At 38.6% G+C, this 21,879-nt stretch overlaps 1 protein-coding gene across 4 annotated transcripts in view; it reads left to right on the forward strand.

The window, feature by feature from the left end:
• LOC112149660 (cGMP-dependent 3',5'-cyclic phosphodiesterase) overlaps positions 1–20,223 on the forward strand; it is a gene marked incomplete at its 3' end in the record, with an annotated part of 200,241 nt that extends 180,018 nt beyond the window's left edge. For all 4 annotated transcript variants that reach the window (XM_024277489.2, XM_024277490.2, XM_024277491.2 and 1 more), the window contains 18 exon segments: positions 2,010–2,121; positions 2,216–2,255; positions 3,968–4,031; positions 4,198–4,279; positions 5,580–5,754; positions 8,077–8,189; positions 10,451–10,528; positions 10,599–10,721; positions 10,808–10,878; positions 12,654–12,776; positions 12,856–12,943; positions 13,336–13,383; positions 13,689–13,763; positions 13,851–13,950; positions 14,694–14,806; positions 18,664–18,702; positions 18,792–18,898; positions 19,330–20,223. In XM_024277489.2, the coding sequence (XP_024133257.1) occupies positions 2,010–2,121; positions 2,216–2,255; positions 3,968–4,031; positions 4,198–4,279; positions 5,580–5,754; positions 8,077–8,189; positions 10,451–10,528; positions 10,599–10,721; positions 10,808–10,878; positions 12,654–12,776; positions 12,856–12,943; positions 13,336–13,383; positions 13,689–13,763; positions 13,851–13,950; positions 14,694–14,806; positions 18,664–18,702; positions 18,792–18,898; positions 19,330–19,564 (1,786 nt within the window).
• Positions 20,224–21,879: the final 1,656 nt, after the last annotated feature.

Consider the following 21,879-nt stretch of genomic DNA (forward strand, 5'->3'; position numbering starts at 1 on the left):
CAGCCTCTTCCTACATGGAAGCATTGACTGTATATCTCATTTACAATGAATGGAAGACAAGGATGACGTTGAGAGATCAGGTTTATTTAGTTTAAAGAGTTCTACTAAAGTAATCACATCTCCATGTCTGTGTTCATGAGATCATTCAGACTCTCCCAGTACAGTGAGGTTCACCTTCTACTGCAGGAGCTGAGTCTGATGACGAACGCTTGTGTCTCTCTGTGACCAAGTTTGACAACTTGCTGTTTGGCATTAGTGTGAGGATGAAATAAAAGGATAAAAAAAATGAGAGAACCTCTCTATTATTCCTTTCGATGGAAATATGAACATCTTTTTTTCACAAAAAATGTTAGATCACAATGCATTGTGGTCTATATATGCTAAAGTAGTGAGTATCGATGCACACTGGTTTTTCACAAAGTCTTCTGGGAAATTTCCAGACCATGCAATTTTGGAATTGTAGATTCGAATAGCACTAGAAATTGGCGAACACACTATATAGTGAGTAGTGAAGGAATTTGGACATAAGGCCCTTCTGCTTCTGCGTTACTTTGAGTAGCAAATACTGATGCACACACTTACAGTGCCATCTACTTTGTTGTTAGTGGGAAAATAACAAACATAGGAGCTGATTTATTTTTGAAAAATCGCACATAAGTCGCACTCTCAGCCAAACAATGCAAGCTAAAACTGCAAAAAATACGCTACTCATAAATGCAATTTTGAGCTTTATCTATGTTCTCAATGATCAGAAAAATGTCAAAGGAACATGTTAAAAACACATTTTCATTGACATGAGTTTTTAAGAATTACAAAAGCCGTTTTTTTTATTTCTTGTAATATTCTTAGACTTGTTGCACACATGAACGCTCTTTATGAGACAAGCGGAGTAGGGATCATGTCTGCTAATTTCTCACTCTGCCAGCAGCTCTGATGACAGACCTGGAATCTCATTACCATAGTAACAGCAGCAGGATTATGGCTGCAACTGTGCATGTAATGTGATTAGCTCATCAAAGCTCAAACAAACTGTTTTTTGGATAATCTAACTCTACATCATATAGATTACACATTAATTTTACAGAGATATCACACAATCTTGCTTTGAAAACAGATGTTGGATGTGGATGTTCCACATGAACACTTTCCAGACCAAGAGACTTGTATATCAGTGTCAGGGAGGCCTCAGCTGTTGCTTATTAGACTTATTTGAAAAACAGGTTATAGTTTCAAAATGTTTATGGTGGTTCTCCCAACCGCAGCCACACACCCACACACACTCCTGTTCTTGAGTGATTCCTTCCCAGTCACATTTACTGTGTATATATCCAAATTCTGGTCCCTGGAAAAAGATTTCCACTGGCTGTTCTTTTACCTGTAGAAATGGATATTGTTCTCTGTCGTGACTGGAAACAACTGGAAATTATTCTCCAGCCTTGCTGTTATTCATTCTAACTATCCTGAGTGTCAGTCACATAGATTTCTACAGCAGTTTTTTTTTTTTTTTTTTTTGCTATTCCCGGATCCTGTCTTAGTTGTCAGGTGCTTGAGAGTGGAGGCTGGGGGCAGGAAAGCTCTGGGGGCTGCTGTTCCTGCCATCGTCACAATAACTTGCCACTGCTCTCTGTAGGCAAAGACAGATAACTGCAGGCGATGATTTGACTCACCGAGGTCTCTGGTTTGCCACTTTGGAGGCTGCAGTCACTACACGCTGGAGCCCAGAGTTCAGCTCCGTTTTCTGTCATTTTAGACGTTCCAGCCTATGTGTACAGAAAAAAAACATAGAATTAAAGTTGTGATTTTCAAGATATACTATAGTGTTTCTTTTACTATTTTACAACATTAATGCACCAGATTTATTTATTGTTGTGACTTTTTAAGTGTGTTTTTGACTTTATTAAACCTAGAACATGATAAAGTTTCACTTAAATAGGACTTCTTCATTGTTTTGGGGATTTGAACAGTGTTTGTTCAACTTCTGACCTGGTTTGTGGGATTCTTCTGTGCAGACACACTGATTCAGACGAGCACGCCATCCAGCACTGTTTCTGCTACACCTCAACCGTCCTCACGTCAACTCTAGCCTTTCAGAAGGAACAGAAGCTCAAAGTGGAGTGCCAGGTACCCCACAGGATCACACAACTCTTCTTACAGTCAAACACACACACCATGTAATAAGGCTGTGTTGGTGACCATGTTGTGTTTCTCAACTTAGGCTCTCCTTCAAGTTGCCAAGAATCTCTTTACACACTTGGGTAAGTCTTTCTCTCTTCTATCTGTCTGTGAGGAAAAATATATTCTACTTGACAATTTACATTGATTATGGTATTTTAGTAAAATGTAGAATTTTAAATGAGCTCACTGATTCCAAACGCCTCCGATTTGTAATTTAAAGGTAATAGTTGGTACACTGTAAAAAGCTAATTAAAAATATAAAATAGTAGATGTTTCATTTGTTATAAGTGCTGGTGTTTAATGCATTTGTATTGTGTTAAGAGTGAAAAAAACATTCCTATTTCCCTAAATCAAGCAAATCTGTTTCTTGAAAACATTCATAATTTCTGCTTAAAATGTTATGTAAAGTAAAAACAAAAAAAGTCTGAAATTAGATGTTTTCAATATCAAATGACTCAACAATTCATTTAGGATGTATTGTCTTAATGAAAATTAACTTGAGGTTATTTTAGTTTCATATCAACTAAGTAAAAATTAGATACAAATTCGAGGTGAGGTATTACATTTTTGTAGTCTAACCTTCATTACACTGGAATAAAATATCATTGTCAAATCTATTTTGGAATATAGACTAAAAGATGTTTCCTTTGTTATAAGTGAACAAATCTGCCAATAGAACTATTAGAATTTGTCATGATAAGATTTTTTTAAATAAGTTATGGTGTTTTAATCTTTTAAGACTAAAATAAATGCCCAAATTAGCTACAAATACTCATGTTTAAGTATTTTACTCTTGTAATTTATCTAAAAATGAATATATTTTGGTCCAAAATAGTTGTATGTCTTTAAAGTGGGTATATTAAACACTTTTTACCCAAATATATTATTTATTAATACCTTATTAATTCTAAAGTAAGACTAAAAGTACACTTTTCAAGATAATAGTTCTTTAAATATGTAAACGTACTTTTGAACTTTAGTCCTACTGTTGTTAAATGCATTTATACTGTGTTTGGGAAAACAAAAAGATGCTCCAGTTTTCCTAAATCAAGAAACTGTTGATGATATTTGCCTAAAATAAAATGTTTTCAAGATTAAATGACTTAGCGACATTTATTCAAGATGTCTTAAGCAAGTCAACATGTTATTTAAAACGTTATTTGTAAGTAAGTTTTATTTAAAATGTAGTAAGTTATTTAAAATAGAAACTAGATACAAATACTTGTTGAGATTTGGTGTTTCTGCGTGATTCTTTCAGAGTAGTGAAGTCTGAGCTCTCTGTGTTGGTTGTTTGCATTAGCCTGGGATACCACAATAAAAACATGAACGATTATTTGTCCCCGTGTGACACTGTGATGGACCGGAGATCTGTCGTAGTGTACCCATACCTGATGGTTTCAGCACAGGCTCCGCCTCTGAACAAGATGAAACGGGAAGATAGGAGATGGATGAATGGTTGGCAATCAAAAGGGCATCAAAATGTTGGTTTCCTCACATCCTGTAATTACACCAGGGCATTTCCATTCTTATCAAAGAGGGGGAGAACCAGCAGGACAAAATGTCATTGTTGATAGATCATGATTGTTAGCACAAAAAATCGATCCTCTGGTGGAGCAAATTACCCCTCACTCCACTGAACCACTAATAACAAAAGGCTTTTTCAGCTGCTGCAGCTGATACTCATGCTGTAATCTGTCTTTGTGTCTGTCCATGCTTGCTTTTATTCCTATAATTTCCTCTGATTTCCTTTTAATCCGTCACTCCTTCTTTCCCCTCTCCATGATTCTTTCAGATGATGTGTCAGTGCTCTTACAGGAAATTATAGTGGAAGCCAGGAACCTCAGCGGTGCAGAGATGTAAGCCCTCTGATTCATCCTCCACACACTGTTTTAAAGCCTGAAAAAAAGCTTGTTTGTGTGCATCCAGGTTTAAAAATCTGCTTCAAACCTTCTTGTCTGCATTCATAAGAATTGGAGCCTCAGAATTTCATCTTTTTCTCTGATTTTGTGTCTGCTCTTCTAGTTGTTCAGTGTTTCTGCTGGATCGACTCAGCCATGAGTTGGTGGCCAAGGTGTTTGATGGTGGTGTGGTCAGCGATGAGGAGGTACGGCAAACAGAACTAAATCACTGCAACAAGAGGTAGCCTAAAAATAGAAATAGAACACTAATCTTAAGAAGAAAATCACAAGAAAGTAGTCAAATTATGTATCCACGCAGCAAGTTATTTTTACTTAACAAGAAATTTAAAACTAGAAAGAAAGAGTTCCACACAAAGCTTCAGAAAGCTTCAAATTAAATGTTATTCAGCCCAACAATAAGCATTTTTCTAAGCAAATAGTTTGTATTTTTTAAGTTTTTATTAACCTAATTTTAGTTTATTTTGTTTATAGTGGCAAAAACTAGTGTAGTAAGTGGAAATGACTCACATAAGAGCGAAATGTGAAGAAAATGAGAACATCATTTTAATTAAAGTTGGCCCATCCTAATAAACCTTCATAAAATCTAACTACTAATTCTTAAAACAAATATCTAAAATTTGAAGTTTTTGCATCTTAAACATTACTTATATTAATTGATTGATTGATTGATTGATTGATTGATTGATTGATTGATTGATTGAATTGGTTCATTTCAAGATTGTGGAAAATACAGGACAATTCATGATTTCATTGAACAGTAACATCAATTACACATCATGTAACATAAATGCAATAATTTCAATCAACTGTGGTTATTTTGAGAAAAGCTTGTAAAGATGTGGAGCAAGTTTAAAATAAAGCAACTTCAAACTTATATCTTGTATGTCTAAAAATAATGTTTTAATTCTTTGCAAGAATTAAATGGTTTTCATTGCACTTATGTATATATTTAAAAATGAGATATGTGAGCCATTGACGAGTGGCCTTTCTTAGTATCTGCAGAATAGGTGGAGTCACTGAGGAACATGAATTTATGGAAATGAAATGAATAATAGATCACAGCCTTCATAATTACCCAAACTTGACCCGCTTTAATGCAGATAAAACCTATTTTACAATCGATGTCTTTTAGCGCTGAGGATGCTCGGATCCTTAGTGTGAGCTTGTTCCTTCTCATCTGTTTTGTGTCTGAGTTTTCATGTGGCCTAGTTGTCTCAGATCCATCCAGCATTTAGTTTGCAGCATCAACAAAAACACAAAAATGGGGCATTTTATGCATTTATTAGAAAGCAGTATTGGCAGAGTTGTCAAACCAGAGGAAATAAAGAAACTGCATCTATTCCCTTTTTTGTGACTGAAATATCTGTCCTTGATCTCAATTCATAAATATTTATTCATAAATGTTTTCTCAAGGAAAGTTGTTTTGTTGACAAAACCACATTTGTTTTTTTGTTTTGTTTTTTTGTTATCTTTTTGCAAGTGCAGAAGGAGTTTCGCATCCCGGCCGATCAGGGCATTGCAGGCCACGTTGCAACCACTGGTCAGATCCTGAACATAAAGGACGCTTACTCACATCCGCTCTTCTACCGGGGTGTGGATGACAGCACCGGCTTCAGGACCCGCAACATCCTCTGTTTCCCCATCAAGGATGAAAACGACGGTAAAAAAAAAAAACTTCTTTCTCTGAGTTTGTTTTTCTTTTATAAACGTAATGAAATAGACGAAAGCACAAACAAACAGGAAATTAGAACAAAAAAATAATAAAACTCAGTCAATATTTCAACAGCCATGTTTATCATTGAAGTTCGTGTTAATCAGTCTGAGTCAATACAGGCAGAATCTAAAATGTAATTGAGAGATTTATGTCATGTTTAGGAGGACTTCAGCAAAATCAGGAGGAGACTTTAAAACAAAAACAAACAGCAGGATATTCATAAACCCATTAAATCTACTGAGATTAAGGACTTCTCAATATTTACTTTGGCTTCAGACAAGCCTTATTACTTCTAAATCTTTATGCACACAAACAAGATTCAGACCCACTCTGATGAAAATCATGTTTTTTTTTGGTGTCTTTAACATGTCTTTCTCATGATGGAGGACATATATTAAGAAAATTAAGCTTAAAATTCCATTTCTGATTATTTTCTTTTCTTTATATATCAAATTGTTGTGAATGAGAAATAGAAGAAAAAAATGCAGTTGGAAAATACTTGACCATGCAATTGGTGGGCTAAAAACTCCCTCCTCCAAGGTATTATTAATGGGGAGGGGAAGGGGGACGGGGTTGCCCACAACTCAAAAGTAAATTTCTAATGAACTTCTGTCGCTCTGCAGAAACTATGTCATAGAAAACGATATCTTGATGTTTTATATAATTGATATTTTGATAATTGGAGTGGGACTTTAACACAGCATCTGAAAATAAGAGTGAAGATACTTAAATGTATTGATGACTTTACAAACTCCAGCTTGAGGAAACGTGGAAGTTTTCCTAAAATTATTTTAAACTTGATCTATTTTTTTATTCCAGAAAAATACTTTTGCTTGAGAGTTAAAATTGGGTTAATAGAGGATGTTTTTGGAGTAAGATGTTAGACGAAAAATAGACTTTTTTTGCACTTTTCAATAATAAAAATGCCTGTTCTCTTATTACATTTAAAAAACCATCAAGATTAACAGATCAATCACTTTATTTATATAGCACTTTTCATCAGCATGCTGTTCAACACAAGGTGCTGAACAAAACAAAAAAATACATAAACATTATTTAAAACAATAAAAAGTCATAAGACACATTAGATAAACAATAGCCATAAAAATGAATGGGCTTTGATAAGCATGATGCTTCAGCCCATTCCTTTCTGGTGAATGTTGATTATCATTTAAAGGTTGTGAAATATTACATTTACACAACCAACCAAATAAAAACTTCAACTTCAAAATAATAAGCAAAAAAGAGATGCTGTGGCCAAAGTTTGAGTTGCCCTGCATATATTAAAAGATAGACGAGGTAAAAACATAAAAATGATAAACCATAAAACCCATTAAGTACTTAAAAGCCCAACATATAAATAAATAAGTTGGTTAAATGAGTAATGTAAAAGCCAAGTTGAAAAGATGTGCTTTTAATTTACATGTAAATATTTATTAATTTTTTATAACTGAATAAAGTTTTTAAAGAATTATTGTATTAGCCCTTAGTGTTTGTTTATTAAAGAACTTTACTCACTCAGTTGGATTTACCTAAATCAAAAGGGAATAAAACCAAAAAAATGATTTGTAGAGTGGAATAAAATGACTGAAGATCTTCAAGACGAACAATTCTGAACACATTTTCTGTGTGCTTGCGTTCCGTCTTTTTGTAAAGTTTGAATTATTTATATTTTCAGATAACCTAAAAAGAGCTATCTCTACACCGAGAACCAGTTTTGTTATCTCGGTGGTATAAAGTATGTCCTTCTTTCCTCTTTTGTTTCAAAATGTGCATTTTCACTAACCGCTCTGCCACAAAGAGTGGTCTCTTCATGTTCCTGCGCTGAACGTGGAGGAGCTTCAAGAGCACTTTAGACTATTTTTCCCTCAGAACCTTTTATAAATGTTCGCTGCGTTTTGTCTGTGCTGCACAGAAAATAACAGTTCCTAAGCAAATTTCTCCCTGATGAAAACGATTTGTGTCTTTATGGAACACTGTCTGATCTCAGATGAACAGTTTAAGTTTAGGTCTCTTTAAGCAATTAGGATGATCCAAAGTATGAAATGAATCTCCCTCTTTGACTCTTTTCTGTCCTTTTGTGTGCCACGTTTTGAGCCCCGTTCCCGCACCACTTAATCTCATCTCCCACTTTCCATTTTTCTTCATCATTAACTTTCTGTACCTCCATCCTTCTCACCGCTTTTCTTCCTAAAATGATTTCCTTCCTTAATATCTAACCTCCTTACATTTCTCCTGCCCTCCTCTTTCAAACTCTTCCTCTTCCAGAGGTGATTGGTGTAGCTGAGCTGGTGAATAAAATGAATGGGCCTTGGTTCAACCGCTTTGATGAGGATCTGGCAACAGCGTTCTCCATCTACTGTGGCATCAGCATCGCACATGTAAGTCTTTGTCTCTGTAAAGTTTTAAATCTGCTTTTTCCTTCATTGTGTCCACCTCCAAAAGCCCTCAATACTTCTGAAATTCTAAAATTGAAATAAAAGCTTTAAATTTATATATATTCATCTTCATAATCCGTTCATTACAAGCGTTTCGTCTCTTCAAGCCCCATGTGTGCTTCTAATCACTGATTGATCTGAAAGCGCGGGAGTGTAAAAGAAAGTGCAGAAAAAAAGAGCCATTTACAGATGATCCATCATTAAGATTCTCTTCCTCCTCCTGATGGATCCCTTTCTGTTCCCGTCAGAAAGATCCAGCCTGTCTGACAAAATCAGATCAGTTCAGTGGAAGTGAGACGCTCATTCAAAGCAAAGCAGAGCCGAGTCGCATGGGAAATTCAAAGGCGCTCAGTGGAATGGAACTGACTGTCGTGTGAGGCGACCAAACCCATCAAAGTCACAGGAAGAACCACTTTTTCTTCCTAAAAGATTCTAATTCATGTATCCATAGTGAGGGACTTAGAGGCTGTCGTACTGTCATCACCCACAAAGCTGTTTATTTAGTGAAACTGTTTTGCTTTTAAACCTAATTGGAAACCGGTTGAAAAAGATAAAAGAAAGAGTTTCAAGTAACCTTTAAATCAAATCAAGCCGCTAAAGAATAGAAAATAATTAATTCAAATCGAGAGTTCAACACCAAAGGAAGGAAAGTACAAAGTTAGCAAATGAGGAAAGAGAAGGGAAGGAAGGAAAGAAAGAAAAGAAGAAATTAAAACTACTAATTAATGCTTGAGGAGAAGAGAGGAAAAAGAGGAGATTCTTATTACTGTGTTTAATGGTAGTCACAGTGCAGCCATAAAACATTTAGTGTAATATCTCTGATTCATCTTCATATCCAACAGTAGGGCCCGACCTTTGAATGACTGCAGGTATTCAATAGTGTATCAACAAACTATTAAGATATGTGATTGGAAAAATAATTGCCTTCGAGGAGGCTCATTAATCATTGATATATTACCAAATACATAATTCATCGTGGCTGTAGAGCAGTGCTCAATAATCTGCGGGCTGTGAGAGGGAAAAGGAAGCGGTGGAGTTTGCCAGCTCCATACATCGGATCCACCGGACGGTGACCCACTGGGCACCCACACGTCTATTAGATATCTAAATCTTGGCTATTTTAACGCTTATAAATATTATGCACCCGATGGACATAAATTCATAGAGGCCAGTCGCATATTACAGTTTAGACAACTAAATCCTTTGTGATCCCATCATGCCTTGTGAGCTTTAAACAAGCACCATTTTTCTGGAGATTTCTTGTTAATTAAATAGGGTAATTAAATAACAACGAATAGTTTAGAAGGTGCATTAATAGTGGTTTTGTATGCTTTTGAGGCCATCTTTGAAACTTTTGATAATGCAACAGAAGACAGTATTTGTAGAGACAAGGTTCGCAATGCTAAAAGACGATCTGATAGTGTCTAAAAACAGGATTACTTCAGTGAAAGTGATGGTTCAAAGTAAGCTTGTTTAGATATGTTTAGCACAGGTTTCTGTTGATATATCTGTTTTTTGATAGTTTTTTGTGTTTAAAATGTCTCAAGGTGGGTTAATATTTGAAAGATTGTTGAAAAAGGAAGATGTTGCTGTTCTGATATAATGAGCATGCTGCTCTCAAACATATTGGACCGTTGTTTTGATGCAAGTTTCTTTGACCTTTTAACTCCTGGTGAATTTCAGAAGAAATGCTTTTTACTTCCTCACACCTTACTAACAACTAGAATGCTGCGTAAGGACACCGTATGACAGCATCATAGGTCATAGGTGTGTGCATTATCCTTACAAATACTTCCCAATACACGTACCACGTGCATGACAATGGTACGTTCCACTCATGATGTCCCTTAAGGTGGCCATATGAGCCTCAAGACACATCTGTGCTCCCTTTAAGATGCAGCCGCTCATCTCTATGACCGTCCACGCACCTGGATAACACAAAAACCTGCTGTACATGTACAGGTACATGTGACTAGATGCTTACAAGTAGATGCAAAAGAAGACCTCTACATGCAGATGTCTTTCAGAACTCTACCTAACAGAGTGACATACTAGAGTTGTCTGAGATGTCCAGTAGACATCTACAATAACAGACATCGTTTGCCTGATGGAAAGAAGCTGATTAAAAAGTAAAACTCAAATAAAATAATTTTCTGTCAATAACAGAAATTCAACAATAGTTTGTGGGCTTCCTCTCTCCACAGTCTCTGCTTTACAAGAGAGTCCATGAAGCTCAGTTCAGATCCCACCTGGCCAATGAAATGATGATGTACCACATGAAGGTAATGCACAGTCTCTACCGACCCTGACAATCGTGGTTACCTTCCGTGACTGAGAGTGTGCCCGTTGCAGGTTTCAGAGGAAGAGGTGTCCAAGCTGTTGGTGACTGGAATCGATCCTGTGAGGGAGACCCACCCGTGTTTTGCTGAGTTCACGTACACGCCGCGCTCCCTGCCTGACGACACCACACCCATGGTGAGGAAACGAGGACGAGGAAGGAGCGAGAGCAAAGCAAAGGAAAAGAGTGAAACTTTAAAACGGCTCGTGTTGTGTGTCTGCAGTGCATCCTCAGCATGTTTGAAGACATGGGTTTCATCAACACTTACAAGATTGACCTGCAGACTCTTGCCAGGTTTGACAGCTCCATCAGCCCATGTACCGTGTTTACAAGTGCATGTTTGCATGTGTGTCTGCCAATAACATGATTTAGAAATCAAGTGCCAGTCGCTAGTGTGCTTGACTTTTTCTTTCTGTGACTTTATTCAATCCTTTTTTTTTTGCATTACAGTGATCCCTCATTTATCGCAAGGGTTCTGTTCTAAAAATAACCCGCAGAGGATAAAATTAGTGAAGTAGGATTCTTGATGTTTTAATGCTGCGTTCACACCATGTGGCCTGCACCTCTTTCTCTAAGCAGCCTATTTGCTGCTTGCTGTCTATAAAAATGTGTTCCTTAGACTTGACGCTGCGGGCGCGTCTAGGAGGAGCAACCAGCTAATGTTTTTAGCCTGATCGCTACATGGAGTGGTGTCTGAGTATATCTCGTTTATTATGCATAGAAGACACTGACAATGTTGAGAGATCAGGTTATATATTGTGGAGGATCTACAAAAACATTGGTAATCACACCCCCATGTCTGGGTTTGTGTGATTATTCAACTATCTCTCTCCGGGGGCTGTGTCTGTATGACAGCCGCTTCCGCTGGGTTTTTGTGTAACTGAGTTTGACGGCTCGCTGTCCCGCATTAACTCTAGAGGGGAAAAATAAAAAATAAATAGTATTAGGGGCCTTTTTTTATTATTTTCTCAATGAAAATAAGAACAATTTCATAAAGTTTAAGAGGGCCGATCAGGTAGCCTCCGGGAAGCTGGCTGGCAGCAGCTGGAGAGTCGCTGTGGGTGCGAAAGGCTGGTGATCTGTCCAGATCTTTTCTGCCTTTGCCCAACAGTTGCTGGGACAAGCTCTGGCAACCCCACAGCCCCAGCAGGTTAAAGAAATAGATGGAAGTTCAGGACAGAAATGCTTGATTTGTATTCTACACACTGATCAAGTCACTGAAAACATCATGTGTCTAAATCTGAGTCCCTAAATGGTTGATGCAACATGATGACCTACCAAAATTCAGATATTTGACCTCTAGCTGCACCGCCCAATTCGTGCCGCACTGTTCAATTCACACTACTGCCCGTATTTGAGCGATGTACCTGTCGCTCAAATACACCACATGACCTCAGTTTGCATCTGTACCATAGATTTAACGTTGAAACTGGCCGCCTCTGCTATGCAAATTGTGTCCAATGTGAACGCAGCATGAATCTCCTTACTTCACAATTTATACACTTTTCTCAGACATTAAGATTTTCACAATTTTCTCTTTTATTTAAACACTCAAAGTTCAAATCTTTATAGAAAATACATCCAGTAGATTAAATATTTATGCAAATTTGGCAAACTGAATGCATTCTGCACAGGAACTACAGCAGGGAGGAGATGGACTGACAAGGAAGCAGTCTACATTGCGCTGTGTTAAATAAAATCATGCAAAATTTCACTGAAAGCTGAACCACGATATGGCGAGGGAACACTGTATTGTCAAATGACTTTTTTTAAAACATAAAATACACAAATAATGGAAGGAAAACGAAAATCTCTAGAGCAAAAAGGACATTCAATGGAGAGAAAAATGCAAAAACATTAGTTCCAGACCAGAGTGCTTTGAAATATCCAGATTAATGCGATGGAGAAACCCTCTGCTCTTTCAAGCAAAAAATAAATGAGAACACAAACAATCCCACTGTGGCATCAGAAGGATTTCTATGTGAGAAAAAAACCTGCAGCGTTGATGTGGCAACTTCAGAGCTCTTGGTGAGATGGAAGCCATAATTAACCTGCTGCCTTGGTGACAGGTTCTGTCTGATGGTGAAGAAAGGCTACAGGGACCCTCCCTACCACAACTGGATGCATGCCTTCTCTGTCTCACACTTCTGTTACCTGCTCTACAAAAACCTAGGGCTGTCCAACTACCTCCAGTGAGTATGCCGCTCCTCCATTTTCATTTTTTTTATTATATTACCAGAAATCTTCTTACCCTTCTCCTCTCTCTTCTAGGGATATAGAGATCTTAGCTCTCTTTGTGTCCTGTATGTGTCACGACTTGGATCATCGTGGCACAAACAATTCTTTCCAAGTGGCCTCGGTGAGAGCGAACACTATCAGCCCTTGACTGTTTCTTTTTTTTTTTTTTTATCAAAAAGCAGAGACGATAGAAATCAAAAGACATTTGATTTTAATAATAATCCACACAATCACATGGAGCGCGCTGTAGCTCTGGGTGTTTTCCCGTAACATCAGAGCCTTTGTTATCTCGTCATCAGTGAATTGGCCTCCTGTGAGACATTAAATGTCACTGCGATCTGCAGCTTCCTGCTCGGGTTAGCTCTAATCATGCATAACTCCTCCTCCAGAACTCTGCGTGTACCAAAAGTGTGCAGCAAAGATCATTTTTAAAAAGGAAAATCAGCCTCCATGTTTTCCTGCTTCAGATTCTTTCTGAAATGACATCTGTTTTCATTTGTGTTTAATTTTCAGCAATCAGTGCTGGCTGCTCTCTACAGCTCAGAGGGATCTGTGATGGAGGTAAACGCCGCCTTGTCATTTGTAACTTTTCAAATATTTGCAGTGTGAATCAGAGGGTTTAGAGAATACAGTAGAGTTGTTGGATTTGTTAGTTTTTCCTCCTCGTGCTGGAGGAGCTGCTCTAGCTGCTCATGTTGTGTTCTGCTGTGACATCTAGTGGTCAGAGTAAATGTTGCCTCTGCAGCCGTGATGAGATGCATCCCGGTGGGCCTTTCACCAAGCAGCATGACTCAACAGTGCTTTTAGAGGCATCGTATTCAAATTTCCTCACATAATTTGCTGTTATGCTCTATTTGCTGTGACAGAGACATCACTTTGCCCAGGCTATTGCAATTCTCAACACCCAAGGCTGCAACATCTTTGAGAAGTTCTCCAGAAAGGTTGACCACAGCATTTCACATTCATTTACATATCATTTTTTTCCCCCCGTCACACAGGCTCAAGTTGCTTTTGTTATGTGTTTCCAGGACTACCAGCGGATGCTGGATTTGATGAGGGACATCATTCTGGCTACAGACCTTGCTCACCACCTTCGCATTTTCAAGGACCTGCAGAAGATGGCTGATGGTAGGTCTCAGTAGTTGGGTATGCACAGCCACATCTCTGTGCTTCTGCTTTGCTGCTGTGACCCTGAAGAGGCGGAGGAGGCGGAGGAGGCTCGGATCAGGGGTCTCAGATTAAACCAGCCCTCCGATTCTACTAGAAATCAAAATAGCATCATTTTGCACATGAGAGAGGAGAAAAAGTCGTTTTTGGGTTGACCTTTAAACTTTTGTGGACAAGTTAAACAACCCCCATTGTTCCACACAAAAGACGTTTTCATAATTAACATTTTATTCTAATTTTCTAAAGATTTGAGGTCATAACTTCCGTACTCATTGGATACTTTCTGCTCCCACTCTTATGTAACATAATTATCTGTAACCTCAAGGCCTGTGGTTTGTTACGCCTGAATGCAACCAATTAGAAGTTATCCTACATTCGTGTCTCGGCAGCAGATTCAATTTAGAGTTGTTAAGCTGTTCAAGGGCATTTAAAACCTCTAAATAAGTCATCAACTTTCTGACACCACAAAACTCAGAACATTTCAGTGCAAAAAGTATTTTAGGCAAAAGAGGAATTCCAGTTTACAGAGTTTATTTAATTAAAAAATGTGTCTCCTTTTTACTAGAAATGTTTTAATTAGTGATCTTTAATTCTTGGAGTCACAGTTTGTTAATCTTTCACTTTAGGAGAAAAAACTGAAGCTTTCTTTTATTGTTACTTAAAGAAAACGAAATGTGATTTAGTCTGATTTGTGTGTTTTCTAGATGGATACAATCCAAAAAGTCGTGCCCATCATTCCTTGCTGCTGTGCCTGCTGATGACCTCCTGTGACCTGTCAGATCAAACGAAGGGCTGGAAAACCACGCGCAAGATCGCTGTCAGTTTACATGCATACATCCTCAATCACACACAGTGCTAGAATGAAGAGTGAGGTTACAGGAAGAAGAGAGGGACAGCACAAGTTAGAGTGTTTGGAGATAAAGTCAGAGAGGCCAGACTGAGATGGTTTGGACATGTTCAGATGAGAGACGGTGAATATATTGGTAGAAGGATGCTGAGTCTAGAGCTGCCAGGAAAGAGGTCTAGAGGAAGACTTATGGATGCAGTAAACAAAAACATAAGGTAGCTGGCGTTGAGTAGATGATGCAGAGGACAGGGTTAGATGGAGGAACCTGAGTCACTGAAGGGAAAAGCCAAAAGAAAAACAGGAAGATGTATTTTTGGTCCGAATAGGGCCTCCAGCACAGGTTTTACCTCCTTTAAATGTTCTATTTCTAACAATTTTCCATGAGTAATAAATTAGATCTAAACTATGCTATTTATAAAAGAATTAAAAGCTCCCAAAAAAATTTTTTTACAGCTTCAAGCAACCTTTGAGCCTCCAATCCTGTGAGAACACGCACCATTTCAGGATTATGTTTAATCTTGACCTGCCCCCTTTTTAACGGCAAAAACCTCCTAATTCCTGCCCTAAATCCTACCCACATTTCCAAACACCTAACATCCAAAACAAATGCACTGTAATCCTTGTTTTCCTGCAAATAGCAGCAAAAATGAAAGTACCAGTTCACAAAGAGAAGTGCAACAAATGAATGAAAGCTTTAATTCTAGTGACAGCATGACAGAGGAGGGTAAGTGTTTCAAAGTTCATATTTACACCTAACCCTTCATAAATAATGCTAATAGATTTATTTAATTAATAGTGAAAAAAAAAAGATTTATATCAAAATAAAAACTTACTTTTTCCAATGGCTACAAGACACAAAATTGGGCAATCCTGTACAGGCTTGCAAGTGACCCACACAAAATACATTGGACGTAGACCCCTTAGTGCAGGGGTCTCAAGCTCAAATCAGCCGGGGGCCGCTGGAGACAGAATCTAGTTGAGGCCGGGCCGCATCAGGATTTTCACAAGAAAATCGCTGAGAAAACATTCCAATGTTCTCAAATATCTTTATTTTTAACACAAAATAATGAATAAATAATGAACGACGTGTATAGATCTTTGTCCGTGTTGATTTATAAATATAAAAAAATAAGGGTAGTTAATGTCTGTTTCTGAAATAGTTTATATTGAAGATTAAACTTAAGATATATTGCTAGGGGGTAGAATTGATAAAGTTTTTTAAACTTTTTCCTTCTCCATTTCATTGAGGTGTAATGTTTTTATAAAGAATTTTCTGTTGTTGTTTTCTTGTTTTTTACCATGTACATTAAAAGATGAATAAAAAAACAAATAAATTAGTACTAAATAAATAAAATAATAACAATGACCATACAACAGATACAGACAACTGAAGAATATTGACTGACTAGAGAAAACTAATTATTTGTGTTCAGTTTCAAATGTCTGTATTAACAGACCCTCCTTCAGAGTTAGAGAAGCCCCGGTAACGAGAAAATCTTTGAAGGATTTCATTTTATGTAGATTTTTGTAGAACTCCTCACAATAAATAAATCTGACCTTCAGTGGTGGACAAAAGTGTTGGTACAAGACAGTTATAGAAGGACGAACCCACAATTCTCACTGAAATCACTTGAAACTTACAAAAGTAACAATAAATTAAAAAAAATGAAAATTAAACAATCAAAATCAACCATCAATTTTGAATTGTTGATTAACATCATTATTTAAAAAAAACAAGTAATGAAACAGACCTGGACAAAAATGATGGTACCTCAATGAAAGATTGAAGACTATTTGACCAGAGTGACATGATTAACTCAGGTGTGTCCTTTAATTGACATCACAGGTGTTTTATTTATTGTTACTTTTGTAAGTTTTGAGTGATTTCAGTGAGAATTGTGGGTTTGTCCTTCTTTAACTGAGGGGTATGAACACTTTTGTCCACATCTGTATGTGTCTTCCATTCATTGGAGGTGTGGGGTGCTCGTGCACGCGGCGGCTGCATCAGCGCGCATGTGGGAGGGGGGGGGGCTGCTTTCCACGGGGGTTCTATTCAAACGCGTGTAGCAGAATATCGGACTTCTATCGCGTTTACATGGACTGGAATGCGCGCCGACACAGCAGGTGTGTGAGCCTTAAAAGTCACAGACACGCGCGCGCAGGCGCGAGCCAAGCTCAGGATCACGTCTGACAACCGGGTGCCGCTGATCGCCGCGCGGGGCGGGCTTACAGGTTTGAGGATCGGAGCTTGTGGAGTTCTGGTTAGGAACAGTCAGCACGTCAAAAAACGTATTCCTCGACATCATATCTGTCTCTCATTCATTCTGAGAGAGACATCCACAGACGGAGCTGGTAGCCCCTTCGACACGCGGCTCGGCGACAGAAACACATTTTTTGACGAGCCGCGAGCAGCAAATTCCCCGCGCGGGGTCCTGCAAATCGCGCTTGGTGCTTCCTGGCTCCTCCTCCGCCCAGCTGACTGGAGGAAGGAATAAATAATAGACAGAGGCACTGGACAGACAGCCGATGTCCCGCCTCCAGAGTCATATACCTCACTGTGATTGGTTCATTCAGCTCTGCACATAACAGCTGTCATTCATATCAGCCTTGCGGGCCGCACTAACAGTAATCTTTCATATGAAGACGGGGGCCGCAAATTATCATCCTGCGGGCCGCAGATGGCCCGCGGGCCGCGAGTTTGAGACCCCTGCCTTAGTGAATCCAAAGAGTGAAAATGTTCATGTATATTTTTATTTCAAGCATGCTACACTCAGTAGGTTGTAGTAGTAGGTTACTTTTGTAAAGGTAAGTAAGTGTAGGTGTAGGCGTAAAGCAGGTGAGGCACAGAGATGATGTACGCCATTTTTTCAACACCTCTCAACTTGCACAAGTACCCTGATGGTGCTGTTCATGTAATAAGTGAACCCTGACTGTTAGAAATGAGGAAACTAGACAATCACAGTGTAGTTTACATGGTCATCCTTTTGGCACTTATGCATCAAATGTACACCAGTACTGGCCCAGTACTCGCACCTTACAATCAACTAGAATGTGGGCAAGGGCACCGTACATCAGCATCACCCGTATGTCATAAGTACATGTAACTTACATTAGCCTTACAAATACCTTACGGTAAACTTAACACACACTTTTATAACATGGACATATGAGTGGCAAGAGATCTAAGACTCGTCTATGATCCCCTTGAGATGTGACTGCTCCTCCGCCAGCCGGACAACCCCCGATTATTTGCATGTAACTAAGGCCGAATCCAAATTGCTTCCCTACCCCCACATTTATTTCTCCAAGCAGAGAGATTTGGAAAAAATAGCATCTTCAAATCTAGACGTTACTAACCCTCAATGGTGTCAGGCCAGTCATCTAAGTTACAGCAAAGCTCCCAGTGCTTGGAAAATACATAACAATTTTAATAACTTGAAAAACTCAATACTTACATTTAAATGTACACTTTCGTGCTTCAGAAAAAATGCCTTCCCCCACAGTCACTGTACCAGTGGAGGGACTGCCATCCCAAAATTGCTACGGCTCCCCCTTTAAAAAAAAAAAAAACATCTGAACACCAATACAGCTTCAAATGCTCCTACGATTGGAGTGATAGGGTGTAGCCAAAAGGGTAGGGAAGCAATTCGGATTAGGTCTAAGACTTTAAAGTGCCACTTCGTGTCTGTGTCATTTTCTAGGACATAGTTTCTGCAGAGCAACTGTAATTCAGTAGAAATTGGCCTGTGAGGTGCAGAACAATCCCACTCCCCTTTCCCATCCCCAAGGGATCTTTTATTTTGAGTGATCTCCTTGTGTTTCCACAGGAGCTGATCTACAAAGAGTTCTTCTCTCAAGGAGATTTGGTATGTGTCCAAACAGCTTTTTTTTTAGTTAAACGGCTTAAGTTTGTGTGTTTTTGCTCAGCTCATTAGTCACACGTGTGTTTGCATAGGAAAAAGCCATGGGGAACAGGCCCAGTGAGATGATGGACAGAGAGAAAGCATACATCCCAGAACTACAGATCAGCTTCATGGAACACATTGCCATGCCCATCTACAAGTAAGCTACTCCAAGCATCACATCCTCCCTCTGGTCCTCAAATATAACCACCAGTGTTTAACCAATAAATATTTTTGTTTTAAACCCCCCTACCAAGACATAACTATACCTGATAGTGTCTGTTTTATGTTCTTCCAGCTAACTCTTTCAATTTTCTTCATTTTTTTAACTAGCTGATGCAACATAAGAGCTCTCCAATCCCACTTTTACATTTAGCAGCTAATTAGAGAAAAATCTGTAAATTTGAGTGAATCACTGCACCAGCTGAGCACTTATGCAGCTTGATGATAACTGCTGGTTCAAGTGCTTCGGGGTGCGATGACAATTTCCATTTAGAAGAATTTTTCATGAAGATTCAATACAGCAAAGGTTGTGATCATTTCAATTTGAGCTTCAGATGAAGGAGACCTCCTCTGCCTCTCCTCCTACAGGCTGCTGTCTGAACTGTTTCCCGGGGCTACTGAACTGTACGAGCGAGTGGCGGCAAATCGTGAGCAGTGGACCAAAGTGTCCCACAAGTTCACCATCCGTGGGTTGCCAAGCAACAACAGCCTCGACTTCCTGGACCAGGAGTACGAGCTGCTTCAGTCCCAAGGCGCTTTCGGGAGCGACGATCACTGCCTCAACGGTTGCCTTGACGAAATAGAGGAAGGGAGGGGCCAGTGACGCGCCTGACAATGTTCCCTGGAAGTTTTCTGTGGTCCAACGAAGAGGCAAACGACACCTTTTTAGCGGCCAAGCGGGGACTTGTCTCTCTGCTGTTATCCGGTTTGATGCTCAGTCGGTGTTTCAAACTAACTGCATCAGACGGGGGGATCTGAAGCTGAGTAGATTCATCTGAGTGGGTTCACTGATTAGATGTTACATCTCGCTTTGTCATCCAGCGGACGAGAGTAGAAATGGTGACTTTTAATCATTTTCCACTAAGGTTTTGACCACTAGTAAGTTTATTTATTCAGTACTGATCTTGATTGTAAAAACACAGATTGACACACATATGCACACGCTCTTTAGACAGTTGGAGGCAAACATTCACCTTTACCGCTTCTTCAACGTAAGAGTGAGAAAAATGTTCTGTAAATTGTTTCATAATAGCTTCAAATAAAGAAAATGGCTCAGCTTTTCCAGCTGCAGATGCCATAGTTTTCACCTGATGCATAACAATACATGATGTGTGTGTGTGGACGTCTCGTGTGTTGTTTTTTTCTTTCTTTTGTGTTGATTTTTTTTCCATGGTTAGCATGTTTTGTGTTTCACTCATGTTGTCTTTTATTCATTCATCACAATTAAGTTATTTAATTTACTTAAAGACCCACTCCGATCATCTTTTGATCTGTTTTCAAAGCTGTGTTATTTTTTTTTTTTTTAGCTATGATTATGCTGTTTTAAACCAAAAGCAAAAAACTTTGGAAATAGTTTCTGCAGAGCGGCAGGAGTTCATTAGGAATTCACCTCTGAGTTGTGAGCGGAACTGCTCACAGGCTCTCCCACTAGCTTACAGCCCCTCACACCCCAAAACTAACATTAGTGGTGAACAAAAATGGCGAGCAATATCGGAGCTATCCAGTCGTACAGTTTTGAGCCAGATTCCAGCTCAGACGAGGAAAACTAAGACGTAAATGGATCTAGTCGTCTGCAAGTGGAGTGGACCAGGAAGCAAAAATCCGATCTTTTTCTTTGTCTGCTCCTGATTGCCAACAGTCTGAATAGATAAATCCTCAAAAATGCTTAATTTTCTATATATATGTTGTCCATCATCAGAAAAATGCGACAAGAACATTTTTAAAACACCAAAAACGCCACATTTCATCAGAGTGGGTCTTTACATCCCATTCAAATTCAAATAAAAGTCCTTGTCAATCTTTTGGTGGATTTGAAGGGACCTTTTGACAATCTCTCACCAGTAGCATCAAACTAACCAGTCGCTGACCCAAGTATATGAAATAAAAACTCTAACCATGCGCTTAAACATTATTCTATCAAACATACACCTGAAAAACAGAGCGTTCGTACCTTAATTTTTAATTTTCCTCCATTCATTCTGCAACTCTGCACTTTTACTTTTGTCATTTCTTTGTTTTTGTTTCTTCCGTTCTGTGACTTGTTGTGAACCTTTGTCAGACACAGAGTGACAGAAGCCCTTTAAAACAACCCACCTCATTTGTCGGTGTAACTGTGCTATAATAGAATGTGTTAAATAGAGTGAGTCACTGAGTGTGTCATTTGGATCTGCCTTACTGCGCATTTTGCTGCCTTTCTTAGAGCTTTTAATATATATATATATATAAATATAAATATATATAAGATTTAAATAAAGAGTCTGTTTAGTTTGTATGTAGATATTTGTTATAGACTTAGTTTGAGTGTCAGTGTTTGGACTGAGAGCTGACGAGATGTTTGTAAAACACTTGTGGGGAGAACACACACAGATGTCATTTTATTGCTTTCTATTCTAACTGTTCTGCTCAGTGGTGTGAGTGTGAGTGAAAAAAGGAACCAGCGATGTAGCCATCATATTTTTCTTTTATATATGTATCCACAGTTGCCAATTACTGATCTCCAAAGGGAATGACATTGTTGACGGCATGTCACGCGATGTCAAAAGAAGACAATGCTGCAAACTTAGAGATAAGTTAACCACAGAAACTTTGTGAGGAGGAGAAACTGTGTGGGTTGCGTGTTGATGTGCAAGCAAATGAGTGGACGCAAAAAGTGGGAAAACGAGGGGCGGGGACAGCAGGAGTTATATTTGAACCAAGAAACAGAGCCGGTGACGCCAACTCCAAAGCCATTCACCAGAATAGTTTTTATCTTCTCGTCAAAGACTCCCCGGTGATGTCAGGGGAAAGCAAAAGAAAACATGCTCTAATTCATTAAAAAATAATAGTCGAGTAAATGATTTTTCATTGAAAGGATGTCATTTATTTATTTATGGTGTCTTTGGGATGTGCGAGTTTGTGTGAACGTGTCCTCTCTGCCTT

Source organism: Oryzias melastigma, linkage group LG13 (assembly GCF_002922805.2).
Source record: "Oryzias melastigma strain HK-1 linkage group LG13, ASM292280v2, whole genome shotgun sequence".
In the NCBI taxonomy this organism is placed as follows: Eukaryota; Metazoa; Chordata; class Actinopteri; order Beloniformes; family Adrianichthyidae; genus Oryzias; species Oryzias melastigma.